General features: G+C 41.2%; 1 protein-coding gene across 1 annotated transcript; it reads left to right on the forward strand.

The window, feature by feature from the left end:
• The first annotated feature begins 769 nt into the window (after positions 1–769).
• On the forward strand, positions 770–18980 carry LOC110840861 (uncharacterized). Its single transcript, XM_087343840.1, is given in 21 exon segments — positions 770–811; positions 1194–1360; positions 1701–1899; positions 2576–2726; positions 3382–3529; positions 4009–4134; positions 4493–4658; positions 5143–5310; positions 5787–5900; positions 6277–6441; positions 7897–7995; positions 8562–8687; positions 9445–9688; positions 9821–9833; positions 10079–10214; positions 10691–11801; positions 12791–13035; positions 14476–14639; positions 15153–15366; positions 15598–15711; positions 16362–18980. Coding segments are annotated over 21 exon segments (5907 nt in total). The 3' UTR covers positions 18357–18980.
• Positions 18981–19635: the final 655 nt, after the last annotated feature.

Consider the following 19635-nt stretch of genomic DNA (forward strand, 5'->3'; position numbering starts at 1 on the left):
GAATTTAAAAAAAAAACTGTTTTCATTGCCATAATTCTTATTGGTTATTAAATATGTGTATATAGTGACTTTAAAAAATGTGTTGTGTATATTTTGGTGGTGACTATGTACAAAATTCATGTTTTCTAGACAATATAAACAATATCAATACAAATACCTACCATACTACGCGGCGCAACAACCCAGAAAACGAATCTCCGTACTAGCTGCTGTGAAAACCTCAAATTCTACAATATCTGCTTGTGATTCACAGCTGTAAGTTGCTACGTTAGGCATATGTAAAGTATTACAGTCAAAGCTATTTATTCCAAGTATTATCTTCATTTTGATATACTTTGGGCAATGTATTTCTCACGTGGATTATTTGTCAGCTTTCAGTTTATTTTTTGAGAGTTTTATTTATTTCTTGTGAGAGGTTGAGATATTGGTTGAGTCTTCGTTGTCGTGGTTTTGAACTTGTAAATGTGTGCCCATGTTTGATTCTTTATATCTCCTTATCATTGTTCATTTACATCCAGTGTACATAAGATGGGATCGCCAATGGGTGTAATGACACTAAGAGCCTCCCCTTTTAACTTCAGAAAGGGCGATACTGTTAAAATATCGTGGGAGGGTGTTATTTTCTTTACATTTTATCGATCTAAGTTGGTTTTCTTGGCGATCGTCGGTTGGGTGTGTTTGACTTATAATCTGTGTTTGTGTTTCATGTACGCCAGTGCATCGGACAGGTACCAGTGGACGCGGACTGTTCTGGAGGGTCTCCAGGGGAATGGCTCTTTGTGCTGTCCTAGATGTTCTGTGTCGAAGAGCGGTATGTAATAATATTGCGTCGCACTGCGCTGGTGGCTGTATACCTGTACTTTACCTAGATGTAATTGTGCACCACGCTTCTGTCTTCTACAGATAACAGCTGACTGGGTTAATCTTCCGAATGATTCCCACAAGCATGGCTGTTGCAATCGGTGCCTGATGCAGGACTGACTGCCGTACCTTATGTAGGTGAAGCGTTGCACAAACAAGCCACTTCCCACAAGGAAATCTTTGTTGAATGCCGAGGTCTGACGCCTACTTCCCGTGTTTGTTGATACTGCAAGCCATTTGCTTGAATAGTCGCAGTTATGCTTATAGAAGTGAAGTGTTTCAATTCAATCATCAACACTAAGTGTTCCATAGATATAAGTAAAAAACAATAATGTCGCTTCACACTGCTAGTTTTAATATTATTGTGTCATGTCTTAGAGATTTTGGGGTACCTTAATGACAGATGTGACAACACAGGAACAGTTTTTCTACCAAACTGCAAGCACCACGATCATATCAACAAGGAAGAGGCAGAGAAATTGCTCGCAGCTCTGACAAGGTAAATATACATGAACATGCCACATCTGATGTGTGGGCTGTTGTTCTTGTGGCGACTAAATTCAGTTAAGCCTTGTTGGGCGATCAGCTGCGTCAGGTAGCCGTAACAAACCAGCATCTTAAGCAACTGTTAGTAAACATTAAATGTGTTAAATAAATGCGCTCCTAGAGCACAGCATTACTTGTTTTAATTTCATTAACTAATTCTTGCTAACAATGCAGTGTGACAGAATGTTTATTAGAACTTTTTTGATTAATTTCGTGAGTAGAAAAAAGATTCTTATATTTATTGCATGTATTGAAGAATCACCTTGTATTTATTTGTGTATATGTTTTTTCAGAAACCAGAGGCTGTATGAAGTTCAACATCTCTATGATGTACAGAATTATGAAGAACTGGTAAAAATTCATCAGGAAACTTTTCACTACTCGCAACAAATGCAGCTTCCATCAGCTTTAAGCTGTAACGCCGCTTGTCCTGATCGGGCTACTCAGCTTGCTATGTTAATGGATGGTCTGTGGCAACTCAGGAGGTACCAGGTACTTGTACCTGTGCTCTTAATTTAGACTTTTCTTACTTGGAGATTGGTTGAGGATCCACTCAGACTTCAGGTGGAACAGCTGACCTTGTATTTCGATTACAGTATTTGTTCCTATAGAACAATTTTTTTTCTCACTTCAGTCTTCTTGTAATAGGCCTATGTGGTGAAGACCTGATTTAGTGAATATTTTTTCTGGTCCTGCCTGAAGCCAACTATAAGCATTAGTGGTTTCCCCATATCTTGGTGTGTGGGCTTACATAGAAAAATATGTATAAAGAGAATGCAAGTGGGCAAAAGAGTTTGGAATGCTGCGAGTCAAAAGACGCACTTCATGCTGATGAAATCTGCGTCTTATTCGGCCTTCTTCCTTGGTAAACACTTCTGTTAGGGGAGGACCGTGCCGTAGCAGGAATATCGTCAACGAAGGGAAAGCTGCCGCGTGAAAATTAATGGGGAAATGTGCCAGGTCACGACGTTTGAAGAATATGGCGCCCGCTTATCGTTACAGTGGCAGTGCTAAATTGATAAGAGCTTAAAATGTTCAGAAAACACAGGTGTGTACTTCACACTTCAATTCAAGATAGCTTTTCAGTTTGTAATTTGGACAATGTGGAAACCGGCCATCTTCCGTCTGAGTAAATATGGCACTGGTGTGTGTGTGTGCTGTTCCATAGGACTGTTTCTACTGGGGAGAGGAGTGCTGTAATGAAGCACTACACAAATACTTAAATTCTGAAGACAAGGAACAGAGCAAGTGGGCTTCCACTGTTGAGAAACTCCTTTCTGGTCTGGAATCCTGTGTGAAGAAGGCTGGTCCGTCAGTCGGTAAGTGTTGATTGAAAAAGAGCGTAACACAGTGGCATTGTGGGTTTGAAGTGCTGTCTGCTCGTAGGTGGCATTTCTTGTACATAAATATACGAGACTCATCTTATCTGAGCTTCCTTACAAAACTCTTCCGACAGAGTGCACCTGCATGGGAAGAAAGATGACGCACGCTTTGTGTTTATGTCGTATGTGATTAGTTGTTTTAGAAATTAATTTCATAGCACTGATTATGTTTTTATATTTAATTTTGTGGAAGGTGTCATTAATTGCTTGTGCAAGGTGTGCACAGTAAGTGTTGTGTACGAGGTATGAGATGGCCCTGACCAAGCAGCGCGTTATCATACCCTTGGCTTCATATCTCTTCTGGCACTTGGCTGGTCTTCAAATAAAGATCATTTATACGCGGTTATCAGTCTCTCGGCTCGTCAATTTCCGATCTTTATGGGACCCTAAGGATTATTTCAGTGTTTAAAAGAGGCTGCCACTGGTCCCAGTCCTGAGCCAGATGAACCCACTCTGTTTCCTTCAGTTTTACTTTGAAATTATCCTCCCTTCTATGCCTAGGTCTTGTGAGTGGTCTCTTTCCTTCAGATTTTCCAACCAAAATGTTGTATGAAGTGCTTTTCTTCCTCACGCATACCATGTGGTGTTGCAGTCGATAATATTCCAAATGGCAGATTGGCCCGCCTGGTCCAAAATTTGACCCACATAGTGTGTCACCAACTGGATGCCCCAGAAACAGCTGTGGAGATGCCAGTAGAATCTATCTGTCCGTGGATTCTGCTCCAACAGATCCTGCAACAGTGAGTATTGCACGGAGCGTCTTTCTTTATGTAATAAATTTTGAACTTTAGCATCTAAATTTCTTGGACAAAGGTTCCATACTGATATGTTACATATTGCATTTGCTGGAGCCTCAATTACTCATGAATATTCCAGTTGGAATGCTGCCCTGTGTTTCAGAACTTATTATTGTCTGGCTCGGCATAAAACCTATGGAAGTTATGTAACAATCACGCTCGCTATCTTTCCCTAAGAGCAGTGAGAATTTCATAACTGTTTTTAATTACCACCTGAAGCAAGTCGTATTATTCAGCCCCTTGAAGAAAAGTTTTCTTTAAACATCAAAAGCCTTTAGAAACAATCTAAACAGAAGAAGTTGACAAATGGTCTGTCACTTCTCATTATGTTTCTGTACTTATTTTGCATGAAACCAACTGACTGTGTAAACTGTGGTTTTACTGTCTGCTGCTGACACGTGACAAGCGTTTTCTTGTGACAGGAGGAAGGAGGAGGGAGGGAAGTCGTCTTCCGGCTCGGACGAGGACGAGGAGCAGGAGATTCATGAAAGTGAGGATTTGCCGGGCCACATCTCGGTTCTCTTTACTGCCCATGACTTTCTTGGGAGGTAAGATGTCGGCCCTAAGCGAGACCCAGTGGTAATTCCTGAACTGCTGTGTCAGTGGTGGAGATTGATAAAATCTTGAAATGAACAAATTCCAGAACTGATCTTTTCATTATGTTTCCTTGAATCCTTGTTTGTTTCCTTATAAATTTGATCAATGTAATGCAATCCGTAACACTGATCGGGGAAAAGAGCAGCGATGTGAATGCGGTTGAGCGTAATACATTTACACGGGTGGCGTAAAGAGTAAAATTTTACTTGAAATAAAATAAAGCATTTGTTGTTTTAGTCCCGGAGCAGTTTTTACCATTCTTTGTTGTAATGGACTTCTGCTGGGTGTAACTTCCTCCTTGTCGTGCAGGAGGTCTTGGTGCTGCGGCAGTGAAGGGGCACTCCTCTTACACACGTTGGATGTGGTAATTCCAAGGCTGAGAGATGAGAAGTTAGCTTCTGTTAGGGACAGACAAAGTCAAGGCCTGGAACAGGTGTTCTTTTGCTTGTATGCACATCCGAATAAGAAAACCAAGGTAAAATGTTTTCTCTAACAGATTCAACTACTTGTGATAATTTTGTTGGTTCTGTTTATCAGCTCATCAAGGCCGTGTTTTAGTCACGTGTCTCTTTAGTTGACTGGATTGTTCACTGTATAGTTTATTCATTTTTGTTTATTTGCATCGTCCAGAATTATGTTCAGAGTAGATTCATCATGTGATTTTAGGTGTCAGGACACTGAACCTACAGTGCACTTGCAGCTCCCTGCACAGTACAGAACAAGGAACAGTCCATTGCGTAGAACAGCCACTTGCATGAGTGAAGAAAGAACTCTGATAGTCACTTGTTTATAAAGTCACCAGGGAAAGGTACCTACTAACCTAACGTAATTAGGATACGACAGATATTAGAACTGTGTTTGAATCATGAAAAAGTTTGTACTCTCAAGGGGCTCCACAATGTTGACTTACCTGCTTCTGCCCCATCTATATCGGCTACTGCGAGCACGTACAGAACTGATATGAATTTGTGTTGCTTTCAGCACATCTGGTGGAAAAAGTGATGGCATATATCGATGGGACGAGCCCGTCTTTTCCCGTGTTGGGAGATGCTCGTAGTCAGTTGCCTCGCTCCATGTCAGCGATCTTCTACCTCTTGGCTGACTAGTATTTCAAAGTTAATGAATGGGTAAGTAGTTGATAAGATATGTGAATTGTGCTTCCTTTAATCTTAATTTCTTTGGATTCTCTTTTTGAATATTCTACCTTCCGTAATGCCCTCGCTTCACTTCTGTACTGTAACACCAAGACAGACATTTCATTACAAAACTTTGTTAGTATTTCTTCCTTGATTTTGTCTTCAGTGTCCTTGTAAGTATGAAGCTTGTAATTTAGTCCTGTCAGTAACTGTTTCAGGTCGTGTGGGGTAATTCCTGTAAAACCCATATCTTACTTTTCTGTACTGAAATTTTAAAATTGTACCATGCACATGAAATGTTCGACTCGAACACGAACCTTTGAAATTCCTCTCCAGAATTATTAATGGACATACATAAGTGTTTGTGGAAGAGTCCTTAGTGTTATCTGAATGATTTTGACACCGATTATTGCCGTGCAGTGTGGAAACAGTGAACACAAGGTTAAAGTGCGGAGTGTCTGTTGCAGGGGAAGGCAATTAGGCACTACCTGCTGGATGTTTGTGTCAATCCTGTACGCATCGACTCCTGGGCAGGAATGGCGCTTGCTCGTGGGAGTCAACTGGAAACTAAACTTAATTCTGTAAGTAAAATATTTACAGTGCGTTCCACTTAATGTAATCACTGGTTGCTACGCATTCACTTTTGCAGGATGTGCATGAAGTGAATGCATGTGTGTGGCTGGTCATGTCTGTCTGCGTGATTGAACTTGAGACCCACTGGATGGATTTTGATGAAATTTGGTATGGACTTATGCCATTGGAGTGTACTCTGACTTGCCAACTGCATGGGGCAGAGTCCTGAAGGGGGTGAGACCAGTGGAGTGCCACGTGGGACAGCGTGTTTCAACGTGGGAAAAGCGGATCTACCACTGGGAACAGACTCCTATGTGTATAATTTTGGTAGTAGCAATCAGTATTTTGTAAATATGTAAGGTTCAACACAATTTTATGTCGCAGTGTGAACCATTGAAGAGCGAGATGGACTTTTTGCGTCAAGCGTCTGCTGCTCAGCGTTGCTTTCAGCGTGCTCTGGATATTGAGGCGAATCATTCATTGATGTGGATCGAGTACGACTCCTTTGTCTATATGGTGCATTCCTTCTGTTCCCGCCTGCTTAAACAGGTAAGATAAAAGAGCGTTTCTTGTAGCTGTAAACTCGCTTTTGAGCTTCACTGAGAGCAAGAGTCGTATAACAAGTAACTGAAAATGCTGTCCACTGTTTGATGCTGATGACGGAGGATGTACGCAATAGAATATTCTCAGGTGATTGGTTTATCAGTTTGAAGCAGAGGTACGATTTATAATCTCCACCATCAGGGAATGGTGTTTATTGACACACACACACATTTACAGATTCACTGGGGCCTACATTTGTGACAACCATTGACCTTTGAAGGTTAGGTTACTTATGCAGAGTAAAGTATAAACTCATGTCGTCACTATTAAGCTCACTGATTCAAAACTTGCAAAAACAAGTTAGAGTGACGCACTTATATGATATTTTTCTGACCTTCTGACATGCATAGTTTTTTCTTCAGAAGCAAGATGGCCTTTCTGAATGTTATTCAACATTCTTGTGAACCTAACCTAACCCTGCTGTGGTTTCTTGGAGTATGTTGGTGAGCTCTTCAAAGTCAGTCCTTGCACCTCCCAGATCATCTTTCAGTGGTCCCAGTATGTTAATACTCTTCTTGTTCAGCCACTGCATTGTCTTGATGTTATTTGTGGTGAGAAACTTGCTGATATCTCCAGAGGAATGTGTATGAGTTATTGTGACCATGCCAGTCATTTGCTTCTCTCTCTCTCTGGTTTATCTCTGTTGTGCTATAGCCATCTTGTTGGAATGATTGCCATCTATGTTTTATTTACCATTCAGACTTGGTCCAGACGCATTTGCTGTAGCAGAACACAGTACAGAAAGGCAATTCAGAATGAAGTAGGAGAAGAGTCAATGAGAAACATTTTAGGAACCATGTGAGTAGGAAAGTAGGTGGAAGAGTTTTAGTGACCCAGTGGTTGAAAGTGCGTTAGGTCTGCTGAGTCAGTCACTGCTGGTGAGGCTTAGCAGTTGCTTGATGAAGGTGTCTGAGCGGTAGGTCTGGTTAGAAAGGTGATAAGAGTCTTTACTCGGTCTGTACACATCTTTACAGTTGAAGTTTTGAAGGTGCTCTCTTATTTCAGTGGTTTCCCTGATGGTGCAGGTGTGACTGATCCTGTTGTACATGCCCAGTTCTTGATTTTGGAGTTGTCTGTCCTCCGTGGAACCGAAGCAGACGATTCCAGACTCAAAGATTGGCGTGCACAAGATCCTCTGCTAATGCAGTAAGGTTTACTTGACCAAATGGGCCTTCATATCTCCACCAGGAGTTGGGAACACATTAGAGACTCCAGACTGGAGATTGGCTGTAACAAAACTCTCCACAGAGATGAAACACAGCGTCATGTTTGACAGAACAGAAGACATAGCCATTATCTGCACCTACAATTTCACATCATCAGGGAAGCCATTTAATTAACAAAACATTCTCATTATTGCATTGTAATTTTTGTAAACCATTGAACACCGTGTGTCTGCAGGAAACAGACAGCCTCAGCCTGGAGATGTTTGAGATATTGGAGAATCGAAAGGAGAAGATGTTGGACACGGCAGAGAAGTGTTTCACCACTGCCAGCAAGGTCAGCGGTCAAGTGAATCTTTGTTTGTTGTTTCGCTGTTCTGAGTGTTTTTACTTTTAAAATTGCAGATGTAGGCCATTTATCTCATATGACTAACTCCATGGAGCAGAGTTTATCGTAAGAAGCTCGTAGTCTCTCGGGTAATGAAGAAATTCCCCATCTTGCGTGCGATCGGAAGGTTCATTATCGTGATGACCAAGTATCTACGACTGGTCCCTGACCAGTCCATTCCTAAGGAATTATTAAAAATCTATTTTAATATTATCCCTTATCCAAGCCTTTGTCTTCCATGTGGTCTCTTCCTTTCAAGTTTTCTGACTAAAATTTTGTATCTATTTCTTATCTCTCCACGTGTTTACCCATTTGATAATTCCCTTTGATTTGTCGTCAAAATACAGAAAGGCAGCTCAAAGACTAGGTATGCTTCACCCTGTCTTTAATAGGAGAAGTCGCATGTCCATCGTAAATGGCGTGCTGTTTTGTTAGACGGTCATATGTCCTATGATAGATTATACATCAGCTATAATTTTTGTGGCTAAAATATCAGGACTGGTGTATGTTGACAGATATGGTATGCTGCAGGAGAGGATTCTGGAATACAAGATGAGCGCTGGCTGCATCACTATATGCTGGGTAAAGTGGCAGAGAAGAGAGACCACAATCCAAGAGTTTTCCTTAGCCATTTTGCAAAGGTAAGAGCAGTAGGCTTCCTTGGTGTTTTTATAAATGGATTATAATTATTCTTGGTGTTGTGAAATAAGAGCCCGGTTAGAATCAGAGGTAAAATGATCAAGAGAATTGGGTTTGTGAGTGGGATCCTGGGAGGGCTGGCAGAGATGGCTATGAAACTCCTCCACAGACGACGCGAAGTGGGAAATGCCCTCGGACAATTTGTCTAGGGAGGCAGGATTGGACTGGTCTGAAACTTTCCTGTCGGCAAGGTCACGAGTCCCGTAGGTCAGCTGGCATAGGCGCATCATAATCCTGGTGTACTGATTAGGAAATGTAAGTTTCTATTTCCTGGATCTGATTAAATTTATTGCACAAGGTTCACAACTCACCAGAGGTTTGATGGAGTCCAAGGCGGACGCGTGAATCTCGCTGCCTGCTAATTACGTAAATATTCTTGGAGGCCGTGACCTTCCATATGTTGATCTCATATTCCAGCTCATCCTTCCTCAGGTAGTCCAAATTCGGAAGTGCACGATCCATTGTAAAGATGATAAACAGCTGACAGATTAACAACAATTCACAATAATCAGTACAAAAGAAACAAATGTGAGTGCAATAACAGAACATCTTGAGTTAGATAGAATCACAAAACCACGCTCTATGCTGCCACTTGATATGCACAAAGGCCCAGAACCCTTGATAAGAAAATGGTTTATTAACAAACTATGAACTGAACAAGAGTATGCCTGTTGAATGTAGACGCAACGTTTATTGCAGGCTTGCGAACACCTTCATCAGACGCAGGCTAGTTATGCCCGTAGGATAAGCTACAGTAATCCACAGAACTTGGCAGTTGAAGCCTTAGAAGTCTACTATAGGATCCACGCTTGCATACTTAAATATTTGGAGCAGAATGAAGGCAGAAGGCTCGATGACAATTTGAAGACGCTGTTTGAAAAAATGCTCAAGGATGCTGCCGCAGGACCATTCATGGCTTCTAATTTGAGAGAAATAGAAGGGTAAGCGTGTTTCTGTGTCATAAGCTACCGTATTGCTTATTAAAGTAACTTGCAGCAGGTGTGTTGTATGACAGCCTTGTGAATTAGTTTTGTTAGAGTACCCGAAACTGTTGTCCGAGTCTTTTAAATTATAGATTCCAACAGAAAGTGAGTGAGCGAAATAGTGATTCATTTGTGGAAATTTGCTTGTGTTTATTGATTGTAGCTGCTAATTTTAACATTTCTTTATCTGAAATAAACATGATTTTCAATTTTTTTTATTTTTATTGTAATACTATGTGGGGGCTTTTTAAATGTTTGTGGAACTAGGAAGTTGTTTGTAATAAACTGAGAATTTTCTTTAGTTCCATATTTGTAAGTATTCTCTTAAAATGTCTCTGTTGTTTCAACAGGTTTATAATTTTCTTTCGTATTCCGTATTTACTTGCTTTAGGAAACCCGAGAGTGACGAAGAAACGACCGCCCGTGTCTTTGGATATTTTCGAAGAGGTCCCATTTACAAAGAAAGCACGTCTGGATTTGCCTTTGGTTAGATTATTATTAAATATAAAGCACTAAATATAGTAACAACTGTGAGCACATATTTAAGTATGCCTCATTGCAACTTCTTTAACAATTTGTAACCCAGTGTCAGCTGGCAATTGACGTGACGGCGTTACGCCACTGCAGCACAAAAGGTTGTAATATTTTACTTCTTAATACAACGTTTGCAAGTTACTGACAACAACAGTTACGTGTGTTCTTATTGGTGGTCAAGTGTAGGATTTGAGGCAGTGGGACACAGGAATAAACAGAATATGGTTACAAAGAACACTGGTAAGTGAGCTGCACGGCAGCCAGGAATTTGTTTCATGATAATGCAATAGAATGTACAGCATGCACATTGTACTTTGCACCATTTACTTTCTTGTGGGATAGAAACTCGGGGTAACCAGTCAAATACAAAAGAAGAATAAATCTTAGGGTACATAAGGGTAAAATTAATTTGTTTTCTTTTTGTGTAGGATATATGTATGATGGAGGATGTTATTGACGTGATGGAAGAAATCTTAACTAAAGTTGTAGAAACAGAAAGCAGGAGGAACCAGTCCCAGTCACCAGATAAAATAATAAATTTAAATCCAGTTAAGAACAAAGATGATGGTACAGAAATAATCATTTTAGATGACTCGCTGCCTAAAGCTTTTGAATTTCCAAATGAAGCAAATGTGCAGGTGGATCCGCTGAAGATAGACGTTGACAGTGTTGTAGTTAAGAAGGACCCAGTGATGGAACTGGTCAATCGTAAAGAATCAGTGATCCGTCTACACACTGAGGAAGGTGCAGTGGAAAAGTTGGATGCGATCGATTTAGCAATGGAAGTTGTGGAAGAAATTGTTGTTGAAGAAGTAATAGTTGATGATGAACTAGATCAGATGGATAGCATTGACAGTAAAGCAAATGTAATTAAAGATGAATGTGAAGATGTAATTACTGATGTTAGAGATGTTAAAAGTACAAAAGTTGAAGTAAATGATAATAAGTGTCCACAATTAATTGATGCTAAAGTGGAAACTAGTGGAGAAAATGGAAATGATGAGGATGGTGATGATGATGAACATGAAGACGGAGATGATGAATATGATGATGAAGATGATGAAGAAGATGAAGAAGAAGAGGGGAAAGACGTTAAAAGAGAGAAGCTTCCTGGTGCGAATGGTGTCAAGTCAGACAGTAAGAGAACAAAGTCGCTGGAACGACAACCGGAAGGAGAGGAGGCGGTAAATGCGAATACAGAGGCGTCTGTAAATAGACGCAGTTCTCAGGAGAGTACAACGACCACCACCACCACTACGACCACAGAAACTTCGACGGCAGACTCCTCGTCCAGCAGCAGCGATTCAGAAGATGATTCTTCAACTAGTAACGAGGACTCGAGCAATTCTTCGTCAAACAGCGACTCTGACAATGTTAGTGATGCCATCTCAGAAGAGGCAAAACAGACGCCTCAGACAATGGCCAGAGTCAGATCAGCTGCACTCACGACCAAGGCAAAGAGCAGAATCACAGTGAGCACCAAGTGTGAAGATAAGAGGAGAGGGAACGGTGGAGACGACGAACACGGAACTCATCACGGTATGTACGATACTTTGACCTTCCTGCCATAATTTAAACCTTGGGCACATGTTATAGTTCTTTAAAATGAAACTTCATTGTAAATTCTTTTCAACTTTTGCTCACGGTAGAGATTTTCTTGCACCATTTTAGTACAGGTCCTTGGTCAAAACCAATGTCTCTGGTTCCTCTGTTGATGTTCATTTCTTCTCAGCACTCAGGTCAACAATCATTGCTCACCATTTCAGTCAGTTTTCCACATCTGGATGCTAATTCCCTGTTCCTACAGTTTATCAGTCATGTGTTATCAACGCTTTTGGAAAAACCTGACCTTTCTGGGGAAATGGGAACTGGTCATAAAACTGACCTTTCAAGAGAGACCCACAACAAAATGCACCAGAAATTTAGATTTTTTGTTTTTGCACAAAAGGCTGAGATGTTACAGTTACAGGTAAAAACCATTCTGATCTGATCTCTTTATGTCAGATTAGCTGTACCTTATGAGCATGTTCCTCCGAAACAGTCAACCAGGCATTCTACCTTAAAATGTTTAAAGATATGTGGCAGCACATTTCTGTAAAATGACCAGATCTTTTGCCAGGCACATCTTGACGGTGTATCCAGCCACTCATCACTTCCTATAAAGCCACTTTTCGCCAGTAAAGAAATACCAGTGTTAGAATGTTCACTATGCTCAGCTCATTTTGCCCTGTATCTCTCTGTCTTGTTTCTGGAACCAAACATCTTTAAATGGTTTAATTCTCAATCACTGGAAGAGATTCAGGGCAAAGGGATTCTCAGACAATGATTTCCAGCAGTGGTTCGAGACATGGCACAGCCAGAGTGTGAATACTTTGGAGCTGACCACATTCACTAGTTGTTTATATCTGTTATTTAAGACCTCTGTGTGTTTATTTAATTGTTAAATCATGACATGTTCTTTACACTCTTGTTATGTTATCGATGTCTCGTATTTGTCACTATCAGGTTATGTTTCACTGTTACCGCAGATCATTACGAGCTGGCGAAACACTGTCTGGTTGCTTTAGAAGAATGTGTTTTGCGGTTCCCTCAGCATTACAAATCCTTGTATCGTCTGACACACTTCTATTTCCACTCCAAGTTCCATCGCAATATATCCAAGTGCCAGGACCTCCTCCTGGGGACGTACAAGTGCCTGACCTTGGAGGAAAGGCCTGCCAGTGCCAGGTTCCAGGGTCTGTTTGCAGAGAGAAAGAATAATAACTTTTTTAATGTGAGTCAGTTACACACGTTTTACGGTACATTCCATATTGAAAAAAAGTCTTATTATAAGGAACCAGTATCATTAATTTACTGGTTCTCAGTAGGAATGGCCCAAGAACAATGCAATTTCTATGGACATGACCCCTTTTTGCAAAGCACCAAAGAATATTGATGATACTGGTTCCTTGTTATCTTTATGCTTGAAAACTGAAAATGTCTCTTGTCCTGGCGTCGAGCGTTTTCTTTCGAGTGTTAAGAATTCTTGTCTTCTGTCATAATACTTTATTTGAAGCAATCATTATGGTTCCATTTCTACTTATTAGTACTTGTCAGTTTTGTGATCGAAAATTAAAGGAGCCTTGAACCTGATTTGTTAATCAGGTTGTGAGTAATTGCTGAAGTTCCACTGCTTATTAAATTGAAGATAATTTCCTTTATTGTACATTTTTTTAAAACTTTGCATACCGTGTAGTTTATTAGAATATAAAATAAGCAAACAAACAAACAAACTAGTGCCATGCGCGTATGACACTAGTGTCTTTTTTATAGTGATAATAGTTTGTTTGTTTGTTTGTTTGTTTGCTTGTTTTATACTTTATTGTACAGTTCAGGGGGTGAAATCGTTGTGAAAATTTTGAGCCATTCGCACATAGTCTTGCAGGATCACACATGTTTACGATTGAATGTTCAGCTTATTTAGGTCTTTTGAAAAGAAAATATAAATGGAATTGTTTATTAAAATGTTTCATCTTCTGCTTTCTAATTTGTCTGCATAATTGTAGTAGACTTACCAAATTTCAGTTGCGGATGATTCTGGCAATTCTGCACTTTGGGTGTCGGAATTATTGAAAATGGACAGGCTTGGTAACAGATGCACACGCAGTAAACTCCTGATTATCCAGGCTGTTGTTGGGGAGACGGTGCACAAATAATCCAAAATATTTTGTTTGGTGCATTCACAGACCTTCACGAAGTAACTTATTTTTTTACAGCCTCCGAACCACACCATGGAAACTGACCGTAAAACACCAAAAACAGTCTGCAGAAGATATAGACTGTCCCAAAACCAAATGCCCCCTCCCTAAACCAGGCAGTATGGCATGGAATGATGTCAAATTCTAGTTCACACACGTCTACATTTATGTGTAAAGGAAGTTTTGCACGGATAATTGGGAGTTCGCTGTATCAAGAGAGACATTTTGCATTTCCTCCAAAGTTGTTGTAATGGTTATAATACTGTGTCTTGGTCACCAGAGCCACATCGGTAGGAACAGGGTGCAGCTGGTGTTCTGGTACGGGACGCTTTGTGAGGCGAGTCACTGCCTCTTGTACCCTCAAATTGTAATTAATTATATAAATTATTAAACCTGACCGAAAGTAATTTTCCTCTGAATGTGTCTGCATTATTTGGCTGTCTGTTAGTGTTACAAAAAAAATTATCATGGAACAGGGCGTATGGCGCATACCAGTGTCTGAGATCGACCGCCCAGGAAGTTTTGCCTCTCACATGAGCCGTTGCGTTCTGCTGCTCATGGAAGTGTTGAGGGAGATTCGAGATCACAGGATGTTACTGGAGCTCTGTTTGCAGCTGAGGCGCACTCCAGAAGCTGACAAGTTAGTTTATTAGCGTTGTTACAGTTGCATATTCTGGAAATTTTCAGCTTATTTCATTCTGCTTTTGATGGGCATGCGTGTGTTTTTATGCGCAGAAACCAATCTCCATGATCTTACTGAATATTTGTTTGAATTGTCACTGATTTTACAACAAGTGTTTTAAATTGTGTAGAAAGCAATTACTGGACGTACAGTACTACCCTATCATGCAGAAGGATGTAAAGTAAATTAACACTTTAAGCCTGGAGGTTAATTAATAAATGTCCTGACAGTGTGTGCACAGGTTAAATAGTGGGTGGCATGTAGGTCTCAAAATACAAACATTTAATATTCTGTCACCACAATTTTGTGGTCCCTCATGTCATTCTGCTCAGTGCTATCTGCCCGGAGGCATCCCTTTTCCTTTGTTGCAATCTTCCTGACTGAATTTTAGCTTGAAAATTACTGCTGTAGAAACATGAAGCTTTTATAAGTACAAATCTATTTTCTTCCTGTCCTACTTAATCTTTACAGGAAGTACCTTCGTGATTCTGAAAGGGAGCAATTGTGTCGTCAGGCATTGACCCTGGCACTGCAGGCTCTACGAGCAAAACTTCGTGAGGGACCCATAACAAGCGGGCTGGTAGTGGAAATGTACCGAGCATACCAGCGTGTCCAAAGGTATCTTCCACAGAAGGAATCGGTTTTTGCATCACTGCTGTCTGAAGCATATAAACAACACGCAAAGGTTTGTTCTGCAAAAAATGCATTTATATTTCATAAGCCTTTTATTTCTTCTTTGCTTTAAATTTCTGAATAATTCTGTATGCAGAATATCATTCTGGCTACTCCCTTATTATGCGTTCTTCATGCAAGTGCAGTTTCTTATGACTGGATTCCTTTCAGTGTAATTTCATGTGTACCGTCATTTGTTTCAGTAGTGGGTAATTTATGTTGGTGTTCGTCTGGTGTTTTGTAGGTAGAGACGGCAGTGTTGGATCAGGTGATACGTTTCAGCCAGCAAGAGATCATTGCCAGTCGGGCTGCAGCTCATGCCCCTGTCACAGCCCCAGTGCCTACAACCGTGAGCCAGGTGGACTGTCATTTAAAACATTTACAGAACTATTTTAAATACTAAGTTTGAAGGATTCTGGGGTGATAGTGTAACATAGCTAATGCTTTGGATGTCACAGCTTTTCAGAAAGTGGCTCTGTTTCATTTATCAAGGTGACAAATCCATGATTTGAGACTGGCGCTACATACGTGCCTAAGAGACCATGGATTTTCATATCTTGCTAACTTATTGCTGTTTGAATGAAATTTTGCGTTTTGAAGCTGTAATTTTTAAAATTCCTCAATCTCCAGGACCGAGTAAAAATTAAATATCATATAACTTTGAGGGCTAGTATTGTATCTTGCTTCACAATTCTTCCATTTCTCAAAATATTATATTTACGTCTTACATGTCTTTGCATGTGCACCATAGATCCCATTCTAAAATACGTTTCCGTGGCATACACACATTAATTTACCGGTGAGTTCCATCATGGTTGCTGATTGTGCTTGTGCTGACAAGTTCACTCAGGCAAAGTCCAGTTCCCCTCATATGGCAGCGAAGTCTAACACACCGTCCCACTGGTATGCCTTGTTAAGCTCTCACTTCAGAACTCTTTTTATGCCATCGCAGTGTTCAATTGTTTTGTCTGTATAGAGTTGTGTGAGACCGTTTCTTCTTTCCCTCAGCCTGTCACCGCCACGCCGCCAACTGTTACGGGGGCCAGTACCAACGTGACTACACATCAGCAACGAAAGACAGTAACACCGATAGTGAAACCAGCAGTTTCCTCAAATTATTCGTCTACGCAGTCACTGCCTCGATCTCGCGGTCGACCTCTGAACGTCCACGTCAGCGGAACCATCGCGCCACACAGCTCAAAATCGCAGTATTCAAGTTCTCGTTGCAGCATACAAAAGGCGCCCCCTCAGCAGTTTGGACCCATAATACCTCAAAATATGTCAACACCAACTTTGCCATATTATCCCTTTCACACACTCTTCTCGGATCCGTCTCTCATCACTGCGGCTGTCCAATCAAAAGCACCTGCCATGTTAGACCAACAAGTTGCTGCTCTTAATTTTTTGAATTTACACGCTCATATCGGCGGTTACCAAGCAGAATTTCTCCGTCACTTTTCAACCAGTACAGGCAGTGTCGCTCCATCTGTAATTCCAAGTATTCCTTCAAGTCAGCGGCAGAAAGAGTCTGAAGCAGTCAAGTCTCATGAAAGCAGTTCTGTAGGAAATAAAGGAATCTCGGCTCTTGCCAATCCACAGTGTACACAGAAGCCTTCTACTTCTCTTCCAACTAGTATATCCATAACTCCTCTGCCACCTGCTCAGTCATCGGTTCCTTGCAGTTCCAGCCCTTCAACATCGCCGTTAACAACAAAATACCGCCACAGTAAGAACAATCAGTTAATGCCTTCTCTCCAGCAGAAACTCCAAGCTTCACAGGCATTAGCGAAGTCTGCTAGCAACCGTTCTTCTGTTTCCAATGTTTCGCTTTCCGTCTCCAAGGCAAGTTCCCAGGTGTCTACGTCTGTAGCTCAGTTACCTTTGACAGTGACTGCTTCACCATATACACCCCCTAAAGATCAGGTTTTGTTCAGTCCCCAGCCACAAAAGCCTTCTAATCCTAATCCATATATTTCCCTACTAAAAGGCGGTGAAGGAATGCTGACAGCAGGAGTGTCCATCAGTCAAGTCACCTCCACACCTGTCAGTGCTACAGCATCAACAAAACCATCAACTTCGAAGCTCATGAACTTTCGTAAATGTGCCGTATCTCCGTCGCAAGGAAATGAAACTGAGGATCAGACAGGCGTGTCTAAAGATGTTATGAATATAACACCTCCTTTCAAACATAGTCATAGTGGTGGTTCCAAGATGCCAGGCAGGTCGGACTGTAGTCGTGACATCGCTTCGAGGATGGCGGCTGCCCTGGGGCCGAGAAACCAGAGCAGTGGTTGTAAACTGTCAACTACTTCAGCTACTGGTCCTTCCATTAAGAGCGGTCAGACGCAGATGATCGCTGTACCGAGAAGTGCAAACAGTGGAATTGGACAAGACCTCTCCATTTATAAAGACACTCAAACCACTCCAAAAACCTCAAATCCATTTGTGCAAAGAAGTGAAATTAGTGAATCGGCTGTTACCAAAAATAAAAGTCCTGAAAATAAAGATTTGAGTCCTTCTAGCATTTATAAGAGCCAGAGTGGAACTAAAGGCTGCAGGAGCCCCATACCGTTGCGGAAAATTGGGCACGAGATTACGGTCACACCCTCCAATTCAGCGGCTTCTAGCATTTGCATGTTGAGTCGTCTTCATCAGCAAAGCTCTGAGTTGGAGGTGATCGCAAAACCACCGACACTAGACTTACCCGTCACAATTCCTTCTTCAATAACGATCACCGCCAAGCAGCAAGGCACTTCAGATGGAAACTTCAGTGGCGGGCAGCAAGGAAGACAGGGCTCAGGCGGAGGAGATTGTTTCCGATCGAGTGCCAAGAAATTTAAGGACTCCGTTTCAATAACAGAAATAGGCAGAAAATTATCGACTGGAAGTCAAGGAGCAAAAAGGATTGGGGGACCCAGTGCAGTCAAGCAGAAAGAACAGAAGATGAACGAAAAACATGGCAGTACGGTTGGCGACAGTGTGGAAGTCATCACATTGGAGTAGTTCCTTACATCTGTACAGTGCGCGTATGTGCACACTTGTTTGCATGGCACATATTGTGAATTGCAATGGAATTTTCATGCGTGATTCAGTGCGACTTAATTTTTAGTTATTCCACGTTCTATAATACCGTTAATACCTAAACTTTATTTCATCTTGCTTATTATAAGGAATGGCTCAGAACTTTTTCTTATATTTTAGTAAGTAGCTTAATTTTGCTGTAAATAATGTGAATGGTAATAGCAGCTCACAGGTTCTAGACTGAAGGTCTTACGATGTTATGAAGTGAAGCTGTCCTGCTGTATAGCTCCTACTCATTCTTAAACTCTGCACTAGACAGGGGTGAGTGGTCAGCGTCACGCCCCGGCCGCACTGTACCCATTAGATGGGAGGCTGGGTGGGCCCCAGAGCCTGTCTGATCCCTGGTCGTCCAGTCCAGGGCCAGCCCCTAGGAAAGAATAGAAGGGATGATAAAATGTAATATTAAGCTGAGCTAAGTCAGTATGAGCAAGTGACAGAAAGAAGGACTTTGTTGGTACTCGTAACTTCCAAGTTCTAGCGCCAGTTGATAATTTAGTAAACGTGTGTGTAACATGTAACCATATAAATATATTGTGTCAAGCTACAGTGATTTATTATCATGTTGGTTGTAGTTCTGCCCGCCGTCACTCACCCCAACATGCATACTCCTGTACGCTACATTGAATGGCTCTGGTGTTAACTCACCTCAGTAGTTGTCAGGTAATGTTGTTGATGACATCATGTTAAATGTAACGAGCTGCGAATATTTCCAAAGGCATGTTATTTACACCAAGTTTTGCGAATGTCGGCGAATTGGCGTCTATAGTATTGATACCTGAACTTAAGCCAGTTGCTTACAGAATCCTCCTGAAGAAGGAAGTACATTCTTTGGAACCCCAAGAACGAGTCTGTTAATGCTGTGTATGGAGACAAAGTGCACCTGTTTCTTACCCTTCTTTTGCGTGAAACCTGCAGCAAGAAGGGTCCAGCCCACTTTCGATTGTTAGGTTCATCTTAATATTTCCTGAAAGCAGAAATGTGTAGCTTGCTAGAAGCAGCGTCATTTAAGAAACTGCAGCTTAATCAGTACACAATTAATTATTAGTCAGGGGTCAACAGACCACACAGTGCAAGGAAAAACATCATAACTATCTTCTTAAATTCTTTCTGGAGAGCCAAGTTATAATTCTGAGAGTTGTAAAGAATCAGAATTTTTAGCTCCTTGCTAGCAATTTCAGACTGAGGCGCCGAAGATTCCTTC

The sequence above is a fragment of the Zootermopsis nevadensis genome, unplaced genomic scaffold, assembly GCF_977971745.1.
Source record: "Zootermopsis nevadensis isolate Lab colony 2312 unplaced genomic scaffold, Znev_1.0 Znev_ptg000007l, whole genome shotgun sequence".
NCBI lineage: Eukaryota > Metazoa > Arthropoda > Insecta > Blattodea > Termopsidae > Zootermopsis > Zootermopsis nevadensis.